The sequence below is a fragment of the Babylonia areolata genome, chromosome 2 (assembly GCF_041734735.1).
Source record: "Babylonia areolata isolate BAREFJ2019XMU chromosome 2, ASM4173473v1, whole genome shotgun sequence".
NCBI classification, from domain to species: Eukaryota; Metazoa; Mollusca; class Gastropoda; order Neogastropoda; family Buccinidae; genus Babylonia; species Babylonia areolata.
In genome coordinates, this window is record NC_134877.1 from 35,565,737 (window position 1) to 35,588,001 (window position 22,265).

The 22,265-nt window shown below is 40.3% G+C and overlaps 1 protein-coding gene across 2 annotated transcripts; it reads right to left on the reverse strand.

The window, feature by feature from the left end:
• Positions 1 to 42: 42 nt before the first annotated feature.
• Positions 43 to 21,311, reverse strand: LOC143300621 (receptor expression-enhancing protein 1-like). 2 transcript variants are annotated; one of them, XM_076614419.1, is made up of 10 exons: positions 21,171 to 21,311; positions 16,767 to 16,839; positions 14,457 to 14,533; positions 13,811 to 13,931; positions 10,997 to 11,110; positions 10,275 to 10,395; positions 9,238 to 9,324; positions 8,452 to 8,552; positions 5,075 to 5,710; positions 837 to 946 (listed from the first exon to the last, which is right to left on the reverse strand). In XM_076614419.1, exons 1-9 carry the CDS (start codon positions 21,200 to 21,202, stop codon positions 5,189 to 5,191), a joined length of 1,248 nt encoding a protein of 415 aa, XP_076470534.1. In that variant the 5' UTR covers positions 21,203 to 21,311; the 3' UTR covers positions 837 to 946; positions 5,075 to 5,188. The 2 variants fall into 2 exon arrangements, with proteins under 2 accessions (XP_076470542.1, XP_076470534.1); XM_076614427.1 differs by lacking the exon at positions 5,075 to 5,710 and having other exon boundaries at positions 43 to 946.
• Positions 21,312 to 22,265: the final 954 nt, after the last annotated feature.

The following is a 22,265-nucleotide window of genomic DNA, read 5'->3' on the forward strand; positions in this document are numbered from 1 at the left end:
CCCCCCCCCCCCCCCCACCCCTCTTCTCTCTCTCTCTCTCTCTCTCTCTCTGTCTTCTTCCTCATAAATAAACTTACAATTCTAATGCAGGTGACCATCCAATTCTTCTCTGTGGAAAAATATGTGAGCACAAAAAAAAACCATCATTTCCAAAAAGTGTTATAAAAGAGTGAAAAAATTAATTCACCTTTAATCCTGTTAATACTTTCACCTCCCATCACAAGATTTGTTTTTTATCAAGCAGATCAAGACGAAATAAGGAATGCCCAATACTCCAAATTTCAATTCTAAAAATCATTTAATTTATCAGTCCATTATCTCAATATCCATTTCTCATACACATGCTTTCATGTGCACTTGCACACACACATACATACACACCACTAAAAACAAGTATTTACACAGTCATGCACAAACATTACTACGGTACACACACACACACACACACACACACACACACACATCATGTTCTTCTCAAACAAAGAGCATGCAACACTACGGAGACAGACGAGAGTTTCATCACCTACGTACACCACCTTACACAGTCTTTTTCTTTTGTTCACAGACATATTACCACACACTCCCAAGACAGGAGGAAGACAGCGGAGAGCACCTCACAGCCACAAACTCATCAATACTTGGGAAGTTTCCAGTTCTCACACACTCACACACACACAAACCCTCCTGTTTGCAACAGGGGACATGTGACAAGAGAGAGTTGTCTGTCAGCCGCCGCTGGCCGTGCACAAAACAGGGAAGGACAGAACAGGGGGGGGTAGGGGATGGGGGGGGATGAATCAGGGAGGTGGTGATGGTGGTGAAAGACTGGTGGTCGTGGTGGCTCCCTCTCCCGTTCCTTCCCCCTCTCTCACAGGATGGAGCTCCGGGAGATCCGTTTGCGGGTGTAGGAGCGAGGGATTGTGCCGTACATGTTGATCTGCTTTTGCTGAAACACACCCATGGAGGATGTTAGATGATTGGTAACATGACACAATGTGATATTGGTAACACGACACACAGCTGAATCATTCAGGGCACACAAAAAATACATTGTCGTCTTTTTGGTGTGTGTGTGTGTGTGTGTGTGTGTGTGTCTGTCTGTCTGTCTGTCTGTCTGTCTGTCTGTCTGTGTCTGCATGTATATATGTGTGTTGTGTTTGCATGAATCCATACATACATGTCTCTTTGTGTGCATCTACACACCAGACCAGTGCAGTGTAAGTGTGTGCCCAAGCGCACAAGATGCATGTATGTTTTATGAGCAGTTCAGAGTTAGGAGTTTAATAATATATTATTAATACTAAAAACAATAATACTATTTGAATGTATATAGTGCCAAGCCTTGTTAGGAAAAATCTGAAAATGAATCAAAGCACTGAACACAATAATGTATTGCATGCAAGAAGACTAGAAGCTCCCACTGATAAATTTAAAAAATGGAAGTGGGAAACAAAATGGAATGACATGAGAGCAAAACCTACTTGCGTATGCATAAATAGTTCTTAATGTTTCCCTGTCATAGCTCTCTAGATGCCACCAGAGGTAATGAACTGAAGCAACAAATACATGGTACTTCAGTTTATTTGCTAGTTGGTAACCTAGTCCTATATTTTTTTGTTTCTTTCTTTTGCCAGTTAACAGATTTACTATTTTGTGTTTATTCGTTTGTAAACAACCTGATCCAAAGCCAGCTTCTCTAAAACAGACAGCAGAAAGAACACCTAAAGCAGTCACTTGTAAATGAGTCCACTGCTGTCAGTGTCAAAGATTCAAATGATTATTAACTTCATTTGAAAGTATTCTTAAGTAAGCCAGACAACTCATAAATAAAATGCACACCTGAGCAATTTGAACAACAAGATGTGATAGCCAAACTTACAAATTACATATGAACTATCCAAAACAAACACGCGCGTGCACACACACACACACACACACACACAATTTTGCTTTTCTATAGTGGTGAGAAACTGGCATTACCCAGTCCATGACAAAGTACCCATTTCATTTCTGTAATCTGTATAAACTGCACCACAATACTGTATCTGTTTACAAAATGGAAAAAATACAAAGAAAGAAAATATATACAGAGCTGTAAAGCTAATAAGCACAGATCACACAAAGACACACAGAGAGCAAGATTTAGAAAATGCTTAAAAGCCAGTACCTTTGCATACGTAAGAAAGAAAAGTTTCCTTTTAATGGATCAAAAAGCCTCAGCACACAAACTGTGCGTAATACTAATACTTAGTACATGATTGAAAAAAAAAAAAACAATACATGCAATTGAACAGATTGTGTTCGGATGGCTTCCTTTACAACTTTACACACGTTTTATTAGTATCATCAGTACTTACTTGTATTTTTAGTGTGCCTTCTTTTTTAAGGTACATGTACAGAAAAAAACTGACACTTTGAAAAAACAACAATAATAAAACACTTCATACTAATTATAGGCTCACATACATATCCTCATGATTTTTTGACAAGGGAAAGAATGAAAGTCATAGAAACACACACACACACACACACACACACACACACACACACACACACACAGTACGCAACACAGGAACATTAAGTAAGGGACACAACATCCAATCTTCAAACCCACTGCATGTAACAGAGTTGCCACCCTTGGCATGATGCTCAACTGCACCAAATTGATCAGTGCAACACTCTCAAAGAACCAATGTAACTCTCTGTTAACTGATCCATTCCCACGCTACTAAAGATCAAAGATGAAGAACAAAAAAAGAAATTGTAAAGAATAAAATCAAAAAGCAGCACAATATCCATTTCAAAGAAGAAGACCTGGGGATATATATTTCTGCTAGAACTATAAAACACAACATGCATGCTGTGCAAAATATAAAATGTGCAACATCAAAATCACTTGACTTTGGTTCACACAGAGCACAGGACAGCACCCACAGGAGAGAGACAGTAGTCAGTACACCCAGCACTGTGCACCACACAGCAGAACAGGTGAAGGCTTCACAGAACTTTGCACAGCCACAACTCTGGTTTTTTTGTAGCACCTTGCAGACTCAATAAAGTGGAGTGGTGGCCTAGTGGTATTGTCTCCACCAAGAAAGTGGGAGAATCTGAGGGTGTGGGATCAAATCCCATACACGCCAGAATTTTTCCCCAGGCCCACTACACCTTGAATGGTCGTCTGGATGCTAATCATTCAGATAAGACAATAGACCATGGTCCCATGTGAAGCATTCACTTAGTGCATGTAAAAAATAATAACAATAAAAAATTGAAAAAAACCAGTAACAAAAGGGCTCTTTTTAACAAAATTCTGAAGAAAAATCCACTCTAATTTTTACATGTGTGCACTTGTGCATGACAGAATGATACAGGAAAGGAAACAAACAGCTGTCATTCGACTATACCCAGATAAGCAGCCTGGAGCATAAATAATTCAGTGTCTGTAAAGCACTTAGTTTGGTTTCTGACTAAGACAGGCCCAATATAAAAATAAAAAATAATAAGAAGATGAGGCTGTCTTACGGCTGATGGAACAGAACACCACCACAACACAATACAGATCAGCATTATGCCACTCAGTGGCTGCTGTTTGTTACAGGGACAGTGAAATGGACTGCCAGCTGCACAGAGGCCAGAACTAAGGTATGCACCACTACTTTCCCCACTGGCAGTGCTCACCATCATGTGGCATGCTGACTCCACAGACAAGGCAGACAGGTTCACAGGGCTTTAGTAATATGATCCTCGTCTGTACAATGCCACCCCATCCCTACTCCAGCCCACTAACATACACAAGAGAAGTACACTTCCAACATGACAACACAAAGACAGACCCTACCCCGGCCCACATACAAATGCATGTACGCATTCAACGTGACAACACAAAGACCCCCACCCCAACCCACACACATACACACACATGGCATGCACATAGATGTATACCCAACACAAAGACCCTCACCCCAACCCACACACATCCACACACAGGGCATGTACATAGATGTATACCCAACACAAAGACCCCCACCCCAACTCACACACATACACACACAGGGCATCTACATAGATGTATACCCAACACAAAGACCCCCACCCCAACTCACACACATACACACACAGGGCATCTACATAGATGTATATCCAACACAAAGACCCCCACCCCAACCCACACACATACACACACAGAGCATGTACATAGGTGTATATATATATCCAACACAAAGACCCCATCCCCAACCTCAACCCCAACACACACACACACATACACACACAAGGCATGTACACACTCAACATGACAACACAAAGGCCAGATCATGTTACTGGGTCTTGTCACACATTAAACAGATGATGCCCCAGACAACAGACCTTTGTTGTACATCCACAGCCTGGGAAAAATAAAACTGTGTCTGTTTGTATCCATAACAAAGCAGCACAATGACACAACCTTAACACAAACCAAGTTCTGATTGTACAACAGAACCACTTTTGTTGGGTGTCATATCAAATCTAATCAAATTAAGCTATTTGGTGCCCTAAAAACCACTGCAACACAAACTTAAGTCACACAGTGCAATGAAAATTTGTTTTAATTCTTATCCCTAAACTTTAAAAGATGCTTTAGAGATCCAACACAAGGACAACATAAACAACAAAACCTCTTGAAGCCATGGTCATCATCAGCAAATCAGAGACATAACTGCTGCTATCAACATGCAGACCATAGGGAGACAAAGATAAGACATTAGGGAGAAAAGAAAAAAAAAAGAAAAGACTATGACCACCGCCATCACTACAACAGTGCAACATGTATCTGCTACGTTAGGTGGGTGGTGCAGTTATATGCTGAGCTGTGGGGATGAATAAAATATTTATAAAAAAAAAAAAAAAAAGAAAGACACTGGCAACACACACCATACCATGTTCAATTAATACCTCCTTTGTCTGAAAAAAGACAGCCGCACAACACCAGAAAAACAAACCAAAAAAAAAAAAAGAGCAGAAAACAACACCAGAGGAGCTTTTCTCCACAGCAGCCTGCACAACACTCAAGATAGAGGACGACACCTCTCCGCACCTTTCCTGGAGGCCTGGAGACAGTGAGGACCACCAGCACCACCACACAGAGCAGGAGCATCCAGACCACACAGTACACCAGCACCCAGACCAACAACCACCCCCACCACAGACGTCAGAACTTGGAGGAGCGGGGCCGAGACCCTGAACTGGACACAGAGCTCCACCTCCTCTGCTGCTGCCGTGACGACGACAGACTGCCAAGACTGGACCAGGTGCCCGCCCCCCCAGCACCACTGTGGGACAGGGAGGAGGTGGAGGAGGTGTGGTGGGGGGAGGAGTGAAGATGGGAGGAGGAGGAGGAGGAGGTGCGGTACAGAGAAGAGGAGGGGGACAGAGAGGAGGAGGAGGAGTAGAGAGAGGAGGTGGAGTGTCTGTAGCGGCTGGAAGACGCTGAGGCTGCCCCACCAGCACTGGCCCCCGACAGTGACCTTGACCTGGAGCGCAAAGAATACCTGGCCCCCTCACGACCACTGCTGCTGCCGCTGCCAGTATGACTGCTAACGGGGCTGGAGGGGGGTGTGGACCATGACTCTGAGCGAGAAGGCTGGGAGGAGGAGGTGGGGGAATCAGCAGGGAGGGAGGAAAGCATGGAGGAGGAGGAAGAGGAGCGAGTGGAGAGTCCAGAGTCCTCTCCCTTTGTTGCCCACAAGCAGCATGTCAACAGACAAAACCAAAGGCTCATCCCATGCATTAAATCATATTTACACACACACACACACACACTCTCTCTCTCTCTCTCATTCTCTTACTCCTGCATATAAACAATTAATCGCTATTGCTCAAATTTACATCACTTCAAATCTCAAATACCAGGAAAAAAATGATTTGAGATTTACTACATGACAGCAAGGACAAGGTGTTTGTGCAGGTCTTATTTGTGTAGTTATTTGTAATGTCAAAAATTTTGTTCTGCAGAGGGTCTTTTGGGTGGGTGTTTATTGTTCACCATTGGTCTTTGACCAGGAAAGGCAAGATACACTTATTAAACAGGTATGACCTCACACCTTTCTGCATCAAACTCCAGTGATCTTCAGACTGTTTACAGTCTTTTTCTCTGTGGTTCTTCAGATTTTGACCTTCAGAAAAATGACAGTATCCAACTGTCATCGACAAAAGTAAGGCCTAGAGCTAGATGAACACCGATTACTTCAAACTTTGCAGGAAAAGCAGGCATTCCGCAGGCAACCAACACTATAGGCCACTTTTAGTAGTTATTTCCATAAGCAGCAGCAAAAATGTTTCTTGCAGTCAGTGCACTGCCTCACTGTGATCTCAAAGCCTACATGACAATAAACACGAATGACCAATGAGAGGGAAAAGGTCTCCAAGACTGGTATGTAATACTAAACTAAACCCGAAGAGATTGAAGAATGCAATAAAAAAAATTTTAAAAAGCACCCCAAAGCAAATCAACTTCCAACAGGGCATTTTAAATTCATACACTGTCATACTGCTACATTCTCCCCCCCATTGTGCTATATAGTGACCTTAAACTTTGATGTCTGTCTTTGACACTCCACTGGATTAATGCTCATGTGATGCTAAATCACTGTACCAAGATTGATAACAATTCAATACAGAATGTGCTGTTTGCTGTACCTGTTAGCTTTTTTCTGTCGATGTGCCATGATGCAATTTTAACCTTGACCTTTGACCTTGAATTACAACAAAGATCATGCTCTCAACATGGCTAGTCACAATAGTCACTACTGGTGAAATCTGGATGTTACATGCTATTCCTGTTGTGCCTTAAAGCGTTTTGTTTCTTCTTTTTTTTGTTTGTTTGGAGGGGGAGGGTTGTGGGGGGGGAGAGGGGGGATTGGCTGAGGGTTTGGTTTTTTTTTTTGGGGGGGGGGTTTGTTTGGGGGGGTTTGTTAGTTTTTTTGTTTGCTTGTTTTTGTTTTTGGCTTTCGGTTGTTGTTGTTGTTGTTTTTAATAAATATTCTATGACCTTGACCACTGTCCTCTCATCTTGTTTACACCATCATCATAAAGAGGCAGTGACAGGAGAGTTTATTTCATTACTACCATTCTGCCAATGAAAACAACAACTTTAGATTTCATTTATCTCTATTATATACACACACATACACTCTCTGTCTCTGTCTCTGTCTCACACACACACACACACACACACACTGAGACTGGTTGATTGCATAGTCACTTTGTTTACACAAATGAGTCCGGAATAACAAAATAAGGAAGTACACCTACACATAAACAGAATCTGAAGGAAAAATCCCAGCAATGCAGCTGCAAGCTTCAGTTCATAAAATCTGCACCTGGGAGGGGCCAGGAGAGGAATATGAACAGAAACACAAGTCCATACCTTATAAAGACAGATGGTACACTCTTCTCTGAAAGTTAATCAAGATTTCATCATGATTGGTTGCTTTTACTCGCCTGTTTGACTTTTAGATCTGAGAGACTAATTCATTTAAATTCATCTTTATGTGCGCTTAAACAACTCAAAACAAACCCCCAAAAATGTGACACTGAACAAATCACTCTCCACAATACTTCCTTTACCAACACATCAACAGAGATACAGATCTGAGGTTCAGACATCAGATATTTGACAACAGACATGATACAACACACACAGAGACACACGCAAACACACACACAGACACACACACACACACACACACATTATTCTGGAAATGCTGGCAGTCTGATTTCTAAACCAACATCAGTACATGCTGAGAAATGACTGCTCTTGCATTTTCTTTCAGCTTTGTCTTGTATATTCTACACAGTATCAAGCTTATGCACCAATATGGTACATTTCCAGTGTATTTTGACAACTACTGTCCAGATTTAACTTTAAATATCTGTAGTTTATTTCAGCAAATCAATACCTGCTCTTAGGTTAACGCCCCCAATCCCACACACACATGACACAGACATACCCATGCACAGTCAGTCATTCAGACAACCAAATGAGACTGAACATATACTTAGCTCATACTTGCTACTCAACTTATCATTTTGATCTTGAGCCTCCTGCCAATCTTAAATTCTACAGTTCTGCTTCAGAATCCAGTTCTCTTTTTGAAACTCCTCTTGCAGATTTCCTCTCTCCTCATGGTATAAACATTCACTTTATAATAAAACAGTAATAACTAACTTAACAACTGATGGTAACAGAAACACCAGATTCTTAATTCCCAGCAGAAAATGTAAAAAAGACAAAACACACAAGCACAAACACAAAATATAAAGAATATATCATTATTTACACACAATATATAAAATGACAAGAATATATGTTCTTTTTCTGTACTTGGAGACTGCCAAGGACGGATGTGGGTGGGGTGGGTACTGGGGTGAGAGGGACTGGAAAGAAGAGGAGTGTGGTTCGTGCCATCATACCTCCTTGGGCGAGAGCTGTGTGGTGACAGGGTAGATGTACTCCTCTGTGATAGTGACCACCTCCTCATCCTCTTCATCCTCCTCCTTCACGCTGTGCAGGCCTGCAGGGGACACACACAGAGACACACACACATCACACATATAACACACACACACATGCATATAACATATAACACAGACACACACAGACACACACACACACACTGTCAGTCTGAGCAGTCCTGCTATCTGCTTCACAGCCTGCCTCTCACATACAGAGACAGCGTCTCACACCTTAAAGCTGTTTCATCATTTGTGTTATATTCTGACAAACTTAGAGCGTGCGTGTGTGCGCGTGTGAGGTGAAAGGTGTGTGTTGTGAATATCTGTGCACCCTCTTAATATTGTATTACTATGCAGTTTGTATCTTTAAAATTGTGCATGCTCCTTGCCTTGAGTGCATACATATATGTTTGTGTACCTATCATAATGGATTTCTTCTACAGAATTTTGCCAGAGGACAACACCAGCTGCCACAGGATCTTTTCCAGTGCACCAAGTGCGTGCTGCACACAAGACCTCAGTTTATCATCTCATCTGAATGACTTGATGCTCAGTTTGATTTTCCAGTCAAACCTGGGAGAAAGGGCAAGAGCTGGATTCAAACCTAGACCCTCAGGGACTCTCTGTATTGGCAAATGAGCGTCTTAACCATTCTGCCACCTTCCTCCAGCACAATCCGCAAGCCAGTAAGTCAATGAATTATGTACATTCTGAATCCTATCTGTAACCCTGCTGATGAAATACCTGTCGATGCACTGCTGCTACTACGGGTGAGACGCATGACCTTTGACCTGTTGTCAAGTTCTGCCTGGTCTTCCTGAAGACGATTATCTGCACACAACAAAGGAAACCATTTCTGACTAATAATGATAATTAAAATAATAATAATGATAAAACAAAAAGGAGCATATCAAAAAGAACTCCCATGCAGATACATTCCTTCACCTTCATAAAGGTAATAGATGGCAAGAGTTCAATGTGACAAAGGATAGACTCCGACTGATCTGCAGTATTTCTTTGATCATCTCTCTGGTTAGAATCTTGTCTGTGCCTGGTGGGTTGAAGGGCAATTCTTTTTTTTTCCCAATCACCCAGGTCAACAGATTTAGACCTGCCTGAGCTACTGAGATGGTTGTAGCCAGTTCGCAGATACCCTGGGATCACATGCTGCTCTCTGGTCCGATCGTGTTGGTTCCAGACTTTAAAACTGCCTGTTTGAGGGTGGTTGTTTTGGGTTTTTGTTTTTGTTTTTTTGTCTCGTATTTTTTCTTACATAGCTTTCTTGGAATGAGAAAAAGCAAGACAGGTGGTAGCTTTGGCCTCACCTAGTTTTCCCAAATATTCCTCCCCTTTCACATCATCCTACTTTCTCTTTCCATTAAAGGTTCCCACAGTACTGGTCAAATAAAAGTCCATATTTTTTCCAGACTTTCTCAAAACCAGACAGAAAATTTTCCATACCAAAAGCAAAGTCAAACTGAATTTTAAAAATTTGTCTGCTAAACCACTCACAAAAGATCAGGGAATATCCCAGTATTAATGTTTAATTTCCATTATTTTTAGTATTTCTGATTGTTTGTTTGTTTTTGTCAGTCCATTATTAAGCTCTTTGTTGAGTCGTACTTGGGACAAGCATTTTTATTAAAATTCAAACTTTTCTGGACCCTGAAAGGCAAAACTTTTCTTTTTTTTCCAAAACTTTCCTAGACTTCCAGGACTTTGTATGAACCCAGTTCCAGTCCACCCATTATTTCCCAGATCTCTCATTCCCCATCGCTTACCAAGCTCATCTTCCCCATCCTCATCCAGTGCTTTATGACGTTGCAGTACATGTGAACCGTCATTGGACAGGTCGCTCGTGCTGTAGCTACGTCGTAGATGATCCACCAGTTTGCTCTGACCCTGAAACACATACCACAAGCCTTGGACTGCTTGCGGACAGCTTGCTGGACACTCAGAAAATAAAGACGTAAAGCCCTCCTGACTTACACAGGGTTGAACCACAGTAAGTTGGGAATTTAACTGGGCATTAACTGTTGCATGATGTAATGATTGTGAGGGGAGTGAGGAAGGTGTTTCCTTGTATTTCTGGAGTAGGTGAAGCAGGTAAGGTGGAGTGGAGAGATAGGAACTGTATGGGTTTTTTTGTTGTTGTTTTTTCTTTGTGTTTTTTCATGAATCTTCAAAAGAATAACAGTATTCTTATAAACATATTTTTTGTATGGTCCACTCAATACATTTTCATACCATCAACACACACACACACACACACACACACACACACACACACACACACATACACAATGTCTAATATGACTTCCAGTGACAAAAATTACATGGAAGGACAAATGCACACACAAAAACCTGAAAAGAAGACAAATATTCTGAAGAGTACGAACAAATCTACCACAAACTGTTGTATGTTTATCTATAATATGTATAACATACAAACATTCAACATAGCATAAAACAGAGACAAGAACCAGATATAACACTCACTCACCATGATAGCTGTTCTGACGACCATCTGGGAAGCGTAGGCAAGACCTCGAGTTCCTAGAGTCAGCAATGTCGTGTAACTCTGACTGCGGGCTTGGGCAATCATGTCATCAATTTTCTATCAACAAATAAAAACAATAGCAATGTGACAAAACTACACTGACATGAATATGATTTGAAAAATAATGTAGAAAAACTGCATATATAGACAAATAAGACAAATAAATAAAATGAGTGCATGTCTGTAAAGGCAAGATTTTACACACACCTGTGTGTATGTGTGTGTCTGTGTGTGTCTGTGTCTGTGTGTGTGTGTCTCTGTGTGTGTGTGTGTGTGAGTGTGCTGTGTGTGTGTCTGTGTGTGTGTCTGTGTATGTCTGTCTGTCTTGTCTGTCTGTGTCTGTGTAATTGTGACTCTGACTCTGACTCTGACTCTGTGTGTGTGTGTGTGTGTGTGTGTGTGCATGGTGTACCAAAGTAAACCCAAAGAAACCTGTGGCAACACCAGGTGTTTAAAAAAAAAACTTTCATACTTAACCATAAAACATTTTCTAAATAAATAAATAACCAAATATCCAACAGCAGATGGACACAAAAACAACAATGACACCTACTTTCTGGTATCAGGGGAAAGTGTTCCCCATCAGTGTAGTGAGTGTATACATATATGTGCAGGGAGGGTGGGTGGGAAGATATAAAATGAGGACAAAGCCAGAGACAAGAGCCCTTGGAAACATGAACACAGGGCTGGGTTGCATGATGAACAATCACATCAGCGCTATGTTTGCTTTGCGTTGAGAATGTTCCTGTCTCCTCCCTAATTCCACAGACTGATGAATATTCTTAACACTAATCACACTTAGTGCTCCAAAGATCGCTCACGCAACCCAGCCCTGGTCCAAATCCCAGGGCTATGCTCATCCCTTCCACATCCACCTGTTATCTGCTTCATCTGAAAATCTTTCACGCAATAACTCAGTCCCCATACCCTGTTTTGTACACGCCTATTTTGTGCATGTTAAAGACATTACTTCACTTTAGTTCTGCACAAAAACCTGAAGAAGTAAAGAAAACTACAGTAGAGAGGGAAAAAAAATATAATGTTCAGTGATATTTATTTACCAATTGTTACTTTTTAATTACTTGTGGTATGTCTCCCAAGGTAATCTTTCGCATGTAAAAGACACTGTTTCTGGCTATTTTTGTTCTAAACTCTACCTGATGAAGTAAAGAAAGCAACAGCAGAAAAAATATAATGTTCAGTGATATTCATTTACCAATTATTACTTTTTAGCCTTAATTACAGTGGTATGACTCCCAAGGTAAGAGTAGCCAAGAATTCACAAAAAATCATCAGATCTTTTTTTTCTAACAAAAACAGAATATAGCATAGCTTACTTAGTGCAGTACATATGATTCAGTACAATACAATTGTTTCGGTTAACACAAGACAGAGACGAACAAATGTGGATTAAATTATAATATGTAACTGCAACAGCATGCTCTATGTAAACACCTAAGAAACACTATACTGGTCTGCAAATAATCTGTTTTTTGGCATATGCAGTACGGCAGTAAAACACTCCATGTCAACAAAAGCACCTCTCTGTCATGGACAAGTATGACAGTAAGAGCGACAATCTAAAATCGGGCAAACAATAACACAGCTGCACCATATGACTCACACTGAAAACAGGTGTCTGTCTAGTCATAGCGTTCCACATTCAGTTTGAGTTTGACTTTCAAGTTTTCAAAGCATGTAGACTGAGCCATATCTGCTACATCACATCTGCCTACACTGGGTTTATATGAAAATAAATAAATACTAACTGTTCAAACAGTACAGGGTAGTACTATGCATGGTCCATTGCTCTTGTTTTGTTAAGCATGGACAAACAAAATGCATCAGATGAATGAAGTACGCAGTGACCAAAGAACAAACATGTGACCAGTGCAAGTGTGCAACATAATGTCCAAGTTGACAGGCTATCACATGCCCCTGTCCGACAAAAAAATAGGGGCGGGGGGGTTGTATTATACTCCCAGTTTGATTAAATACACTTACATATCAAACTATGCAAACTAGGCCTATCGGTTTGCTCCTCTTGACCAAAATTTCGCAACAACTCAGTCTCAGTTATAAGTTGTCCACCGTCTGCAAGCCAATCAAATGCACAGATACTATCTCAATAAGATACCCGATCCTCCCAAATAGCTATGCGATTTTAGATAAGTTGCCCTGGAAATATATCAAGTAACATGACTGTTAAAAGATAATGCTGTATAGTGGATAGACCTTTTACTCTCCTCATCAAGATCAAAGGGTCTTTCAGTATCAAGCTCCAACTATCTGGAAATCTCTTCCTCTGGATCTCTCTGTCACAGACCAACTTTCTCCTCTTTCAAAACAAATTTTAAAACATATCTTATCAACATGATCTATGGATGTGATGAAGCTTAGTCATCTGCTTGTCTGTGTCTCCCCCATTTCTTTTTTATTTCCATCGCTAATGAAGTCCTTGTGCAATGTGCATGCCTGCCTACCTATGTGTGTTTATACACTTTTGATTTGATGATTAATGTAATTTGCAATTTTTATTAGTGTCTTTTTTTCTCGTTTTTTTTATATAATGTTGTATGCTATTATGTGCTGTTGCATGTGTATTGTTTCTTGGGGGGGGCGCATTGTACCATGGAAAAAGCACCAAACAACAAGTATTATATAAAATATATTATTATCAGTATTATTTTTATCAAGCAGTGTTGACAGAGCCCAGTGTGATCAGCGGTGAAGGAGGAAGCCCCCTGACCCATTGACCTTTTCTCTGCGTGCCAGGTGTGGATGGACAAACTTCTTGAAAAGGAAGCTGGACCCTTTGGTCATGGGGCTCAGCAGCCACACCACAAAGACGATCTTCACCTCATAGTAGAAGGGCATCCTGAAATATCACTGCCACTGGTCAGTCTGTGCAATGGCATTCTGTATATCAGGCACTTACAACAAAGAAACATCATAACAGAACAATATCGGCGTAGTTGTAGTAATGTGGTGTCAGAACTGTCACTTACTATGACACTTCCCCCCACCTACCCACACCCTTGGCCCCCAACCTCTCACTTCTGCGTTCATGGGTTGCGACTCACTATTTCACCTTTATGTAAGAGTGGCTTTTTACTCATGCAGAATGACAGTAAGTTTACTCCACCCTTAAAAAAAATAAAGTTAAACTATCAGGTGTCACAACCCTCAGAAAGTCAACACCAGCCATTTGGTTATTGCACCTGTCAACCTGTCCCACTGAGAACTGTCATTTACATTCTGCTGTAATGTTGCCCCTCATCCCCCACTCAGAACTGTCAATTATAACCTTCACTGGGTTACATCCTCCTCACCCCCACTTTACTCTATGTTTCCATCATTTTTCTATTGTCACTATGTCAGATAAACAAAGAAGTGAACTCACCATGAAAGCAGCACATCAGAGAATGTTTCCACACAGGTGAAGAGGGCAAACACTATCCAGTACATCATCCATTTCACCTGAACACCACATAAGTAGCTCAATGGTAGTGTAAAACTCACAAACATAAACTGACACACATGGAGTATTCAGATTTCTCTACATACATAAATCTCAACAATGCTCCCAACAGGGTGCTATAAGATTTTTTTTTTTAAGACATGAGGATAACAAGCACACTTATGACACTATTCTCTTCTTGCCGATGAACACTTTCACAGTCCAATACCAAACCAAGCAGAATATATATATATATATATGAGGGATGTTCATTAAAGATTTCCCCTGACTTACTTCCTATTGCAGGAGGTTGAATTGCACATGTATAATAATACATATCTGTATAGCTCATGTGGTAATTTTCATCTCAGAACTAAAAACAGTTTCTCTTTTACAGGTGCTTAACTGGAGTAAGGTGTGATAATGAAGCCAGCTGAATGTAGAGCCATTATCAAGTTTCCATACTTGAGAGGCTGCACACCAAGGGAGACATTCGATAAGATGAAAAAGACTGAAAGGGAGAATACTCCATCATATGAGGCAGACGAGCACTGGCATCATCAGTTCGAGTGTAGTGGGACATCATTAGAAAAACCTCCCATTCCCGGGCAACCACAGTCCGCGACTGATGAAGATACCATCTGGTAAGTGGAGGCTGTGATTTTGGCAGATCGCCACATAACCATTCGCCAACCAGCCCAAGATACCAAGATCAGTGTGGGGTCTGTGGAAAAAATCACCAACGACCATTTGCACATGCGGACATTGTCTGCACAAGTGATTTCCTGGTTGCTCACAACTTTCTAGAAGCAGAAATGAGTCACGTGCTCCCAGGCTCTTTTGGCCATGTGCCAAGAAAACCAGGAAGACTTCTTCAACAGACTAATCATGCAGGATGAAACATGGGTCCATCACTATAATCCAGAGACCACAGCCCAGCCAAAGCAACAGAATATTTTGACTCGCATCTACAAAGAAGACACATGACCAACCCTCAGCGGACAAGCTCATGCTCACGATCTTTTGGGATCAGCATGGAGTAGTGATGATGGATTTCCTGGCAAAGGGTACCCCAATTACCGGGACATACTATGCTTCAATGCTGCAGAAATTGTGGGAGGCCATCAAAACTGAGAGGTGTGGTATGCTAACCTAAGGTGTCTGCTCCTGCAAGACAACGCCCAAGTTTACAACACGCACGGTACTGCGGCTATGAAATCCTTCCTCACCCACCTTACTCTCCCGACCTCTCACCATCTGACTTCCATCTCTTTCATTTTTGAAGGGTAAGCACTTTCCAGGCGATGAAATGCTTATTTCTGAGGTCAAGTCGTGGCTCCTGGTGCAACCTGCAGACTTCTACAGGCAAGGTATTCACAGCTGCATAAAGCAATGGGAGAAATGTGTCACCCTTAGTGGTACCTATGTAGAGAAAGACGAAAAACTGTGACATTTCGCCCCTCTCTGTCCAAAGGAAATGGGTCAGGGGAAATCTTCAATGATATATGTATACAGATCAAAATAGATATAGATATAATCATATATACATATATTCAAACCAGTCTCAAAAGTCAAATGAAAAGCATGCAGACAATACCATACAAAGCATCCTTTCCCCAAGCACTCAAATCACACCTGCATGGTGCACCTGTCTCAAACTTCTCCCTCCAAGTTAAAAATAAAACCTCAACATTCCCTTGTAGAGGTCTACGTTTTTAACAATCAAATCAGTTGTATTTTAATTAACATGCAAAATGCATGAGAATGGTTTGTGTGTTGGCGTGGGTGCTGGGGTGGTAGTGAGGGTGGATGTGTGTGTGTGAATGTGTGTGTGAATTGTGCAAGAGAGGGCAGAAGAGGTGGAAGGGTAGGGAGTTTGTGCGTTGGCTTAAGCAAAGGCTTAAGCTTCTCCTAGTATTTGCTTAGAGATGGGAATGGGTGTGAGCGGACAGCTAAGAGACAAGTGGCCAACTTGTGCATCCATCCCTGCATACATATGCTTACGTTCCCTCTGTGTGTGTGTGTATGTGTGAGCATGGGCGTGTGTGTTTTCATGTGTGTAAATCTATATTCAAATCAGTAGTTTTTCCTAGTTAGTTTGTTCAAATGGATTTTCATTAATGTTGTTTGCTCGGTAGCAAGACGGCAGCACAATGGAAATGTTCTTAAATAAATTTGTTTGATGACAAACCATTCACACATATTTCATGATTTTGTCATGACAAAGATACAGAGTGAAAATTAAATACTCACATATTCTTTGACATTCTTGGTTCTGACTGCTTTGTAGGAAGCATAGGCTGGATACAGAGTGCCAAAAACCAGTCTGCACACACCAGCTACAATCATAAGCTTCGACCATGAGTAAAACACACACACACACACACACACACACACACACATGCACTTTGGTCCGCAAAATAAAAAACCGTACTGATGGTTGATTACTTGATAACAATATAATATTATTAATGATAAATTATTTGTTATAGTAAGCAAGCAAAATCTCCACTGAATTATTTAACTTTGCACAATGTGGTATATTTTTAATGTGCAGAGGTATGATATTATGCTCTAGTGAGCAGTGTGTATGTATTGTCAGGCACTAAGAGCCCATTATATGGGAAGTTTGCGCCATACAAGTACTATCAAATTTTCTAATCCGTTAACAATGTGGCTGTCAGAAGAAGAATTTACACAATTTCATACTTTCATTCCATACAACATAAGAAAAGCCTTTCAAGTGTTATACAGGAGAAAATAAAATCAATTAAGTATCAAATTACATAATTTCTTATACACATATATCTATCAAATTACATCATACATGTTCACTATTAGGCCTCAATCAAACTATTTCAATGCAGCATACATATGAGCAGCCCCTCCAATGTTATACAGGAGAAAATGAAATCAGTTAAGTATCAAATTACATAATCCTTTTTATAAACATAATCATAGATCAAATTATGTGTTCCTGTTGAGTCTCTGATCATCTCAATTCTCATATTAGTTATTGCTAAAACCTCCAGATTAAATTGTTTAGGTGATGGAATACACACATTATCATGATGTGAAGTTGTGTTCTGTTAAACGAGTGAAAACCAAAACAAACCATGTAACAGCATAAATTATTACTACACATATTACACATCAGTTGTGAAATAAAGTAAAATAAATGTGTTTTATTCTGACTAATAAATAAAAGCAGGTTTCGTTCATTAAGAACATATGTTTTCTCTCATACTCAACTCCTGAGAATCATTTCTTGTCCATGTCAAAGCCACTTTGCATTCTCCTAGTTACACTGATTAAAAACCAGAAAATAAGCATAACTGTTTTAAGAGATTATAACCGCCTGTGATTCTTAAACTTTTGAACGTTTTTGTACGTGTACACAAGTGTGTATGTGCACATTTTTAAAAGTTTTTGTATGCACACACGTGTGTATATAAGTGCATATCTGTCTTCAGTGGTCGGTGTGTTGGTGCATGAATGATATGTGATTATAACCAGGGCAAGAAATTTCCAGATAATTTTAGCTGTACTGGGGATAAATAGATCTAATGACAAATACATACTGGCACCCCAAAATGTCTACTTCAGTACTTGCCCTCCCTAAGTCGACACTGACAGTTACTGAGTTAATTAAAGTCAACTACCAGCAGTGCCATAACAAGTCAGCAGACATAATTCATTGTGTTGTTTTCTCCTTTGCAAGATGAGCATTAACTTCACAATGGGTGATCTGTATATGGCTTGTAAGTCCAGTCCAAGCACTGAAGTGTCTGTGGCACTGTGGACAGGGGTGTAGCTGGTGCTGTCCAGGTGTATGAGGATGAAGTACGTTCTTGCATTGCTGGCATTTCAGAATAGTATTGCTAATCCTGTGCTCTTCTTAAGCGGCAACACCAGACCTGACCCAGTTGCGCCACAGTGAGTGATCAGAGGCTACAGCGTCCCATTTGTTTGGGTCAATACAGCAGTGGTTGAGGGAGGTCTTTATCATTCATTATATAAGTAGTACATTACAGGAACAAAAAACCTGGGGTGGACAGGGTGGAGCAGTTAAAATAAAAAGACAGGAGGTTCCCCAATGGACAAGTGGAGAGACCAAGCTTCTGTTATCCCAGAAAGTCTGACTGGTGGATATTTTTCAAGCCCTGTTAACTCTGAGAATAGGTCTTAAAGTGTGTTAGTGTGAGAGGGTGTGTGTGTGGCTGTGTGTATGTGAGACAGAGAGTGAGTGTGTGTGTGGTTGTGTGTGTGTGTGTGTGTGTGTGTGTGCATTAACGTGCTGTGTCAGTGTGTGTGTGTGGTCCCTGAGTGTAAATCTAAATATATAATGATATCCGGATATGTATGAATGCCCACCGTGACGGAAAATAATGACTGAATGAGTAGTGTCATCCATATATTGATCAATCACTGAGTCAGAAGTATAAAAGCAGCAGTCTGTCATGGCCTCCCATCTAAAAAAAGCATCTTGTGATGCACAGCTGTTTCCAGTCCAGTGAATCATTTGTAATGCCTGGTGCACAGGTACAACTCTGCTCAGCTGCTCTCTTAATCAAACAGTCCTGTTCAAATAAGTTTAATGAAGAGGACAGTTCAATGCTGGATGCATAGATCTATCTTTTTCTCAAATAAAATACACATCATAGTTCATATACTGTCAGGGAACTATCCAATGTGAATGCAAAATATGTACCGGTACAGTATCTTGAATATATCATAGTATGCATTTCATATTCATTAAAAGTTCAGTGAAGAATAGGATTCTGGAGAGAAAAAAAGTTATGTATGGCCTATGGGTCCTGCACATTAAGAAAATAAAACCAAAACCAAAACATTTGGGGGGAAAAATTCAAACAGAGCCTGAAATATGCTCTCAACCAAGTATTTGTTGTCATCCACTCGGGGGAAATGTTCAGAATTTGTTCTTCAAACGTGTATGATCTCGAAAAGTCATTCATCAGGTAAAATATATATATATAACTTTCACATGATTAAACATACAAAACATGAACATGCTTAATATTGATATTAAAGAAGAATGATAAACAATATGCTATTAAATCAATATCTAAGTAAACAAGTGATGCTAGACATTAACTATTTTTTACAGTAGCTGCAGCAAATCTATCCCACAGATGCTTCAAGCATACCTGGCTCACTGTAGTATTTCACTATTAAATTGTGATGGAATTCCTGCTTATTTCCTTTTTTTTAAAGAAATTGTGCCATACATCAGTGCTACTTTTTTTCTTTTTTATACATGTACGGTTTGTTTGTTATGATTTGGGTTGGGTTGGTTTTGGGGGGGATGGGGGGTCGGGGGGGGGGGAGGGGGGGGTTGTACCATGCTTTATGTCAGCATACAATGTTTTATTTTAGCACACTGATATTTAGTCTGAATGAATGTCATACACTGAAAATAAGGAAATTTATTGAATGTCATTTCTCATAATTTTAGTCAGTATTCACCTTCAAGCAACCACTACCAGTCATGCTCATATTAGTATATGCCACAATAAACTAAAGTGGTTCCACTTCAGCTTTTAATATATGTCAGTCCACAAAATTGCTGTAATCTTTGGAGGATTATATATCATAATTGTCATTATAATATACAAATGGGCCGGCCTTGTTTGTCATGACTGGCCTTGACTGGGGCACATGCTGAAGAATTAAGTGTAAGTTTGTCATCGTTGACAAGCCAGATGAGCACTCCAGTTGAAACTGTTTATTCTCCTTTCAAATCTCACAGGTGCAATTAGTACAATAACACTGATAATAACATAGTGTTTCAGGTGTGGTTGAAACTGAAAAGTGAAAGAAAAAAATGGAAATGACATTGACAGTAGTGAGTACACTGTCACAGGATGTGCAACACATTCTGTGGGTATTAGTCACAAAAAAAAGTGAAACCAAACATGAAAGCAGTGTCAGATTCTGATTATTGTGTTTCAAACACAAGCTGCAAAAAAGAAAAATCACAAACTTGTATAATACTTACTTTGGTATTATACATCACATAAAACACTGTTTAAAAACAGATTCATATCACTTTGTAAGTGTATGGTACTGAATAGCTTTCAAGTCAATATCATTAAGTTAGCAGTGCTTTGCTAAGTTAGCATTAGAGTTCTGAGAGTTCTGTAGAATGCTTATTAGAAGGGCAGTTTCTGGCAATGCCAGTACTGAAAATAGTAGTAGCAGAACGGGAAGGAGGAAAGTAGTGGAGGTGAGGAACGAATGCATTGGCAATCCCGGTTTCATACATCTGATATTGGCGAAATTTGTTTTAAAGTTTTATCAATAAAGTTACTCGAGTTATCGTTACTGTAGCTATTTGTTAAAGCTGAAGTGATAAGTCACACGTGATCGATACGGATTCGTAAATGTCGATCCACGTTACCTAACCCAATACAAATATCGCATCGAAACGTTCAGAGATCGCAGATTGAGGTCAATTTCTCTATGGATTGGGTTTGATAAACTGGATCTGTCTTGAGTCCATTCAGAACAGTGAAAACCTCTTCGATCCAAGGCACTCCTGTCGATAATCATAACCCCCGTTTCCAACGGTCTCGATATTTTCAAAATTCATCAGCATAATCATTCTATGATCTAAAATCAAGGAATTATACTTACATAACAATTCTAGATATCAGTGCAGAAACCATATTGTCGTTATTTTTGCTTGCTGAACAATGAAATAAAACCTTCAAAACAATCCGTTCGTGAACATTTTAACACAGGTGAGATTCTATTTTGAAGTCCCTGCAGGCAGCCATTCCGATGACGTCACAGTACATCATGTGACCAAAACAAAAGGGCATACAAGCAAGGATGAGAGCGTCATGTCAATAGTCATTTGCTATTTCTAGCAAAGTAGGGAAAGGGGAGCACGTAACTGGGGTGGTCAAAAAAATAAAAACAAAAACAAAAAAAAACAGATGCTGATTAAGCTTGACATCCAAACATTTCCGTGTTGTAAAGGGAACATGGTTTTCAGTACCGGTGTCACAACTCAAACTGATGCCCCCCAAACTATGCGGCTCCCAGGACACAGAGTTGCAGTTGCAATTTGCAAAATAAATCCTGCCAGTTTCAGTTTCAAATTGCCGTCAAAGCTCGTGGACTGATCCATATACGCAACACCACTTCCCCGCCATGAAAAAATGTTTAAAAAAAAAAAAAAAAGTTAGGCGGCGGCCGGACTCCGAGGGGTGGGGCGGGGGGGCAGCTGATCAGTGTCTTTCTCCGACTCGGATACCCAACGCTGGTGTCGCTGAGCGGTCACTGCATTAGACCTTGAGAATGAGACAGATGCTGCAATTATAGGTTATCCTGTTCTTTTATTTGAATACGAACGTGCAAATGATTTTTTTTTTTTTTTTTTTTCCCAAAACATAAGAAGTGTAACGTTCCACCGCATGCCTGCAACTTAAAGATGAGTTATATGGAGGACTGTTAACATCAAAGCCGGCCGAAACAAAACTGAAATTACACAATGAGAACTCAGTGATGCATCTCTCTCTCTCTCTCTCTCTCTCTCTCTCTCTCTCTCTCTCTCTCTTCCGATTTTCAGGCGGTATTTCGTACTGCATGATACTGGCACCGGCAGCAGCTACTAGTTCAGTGTTGCTTCATTTATGAAATTCTTCATTGAGTTACCGAATCAGTGATCTCAGTCCTCGCGATACCCTTTCTAGTTATGTATTTCTCTTAATAATTCCTGTTTCA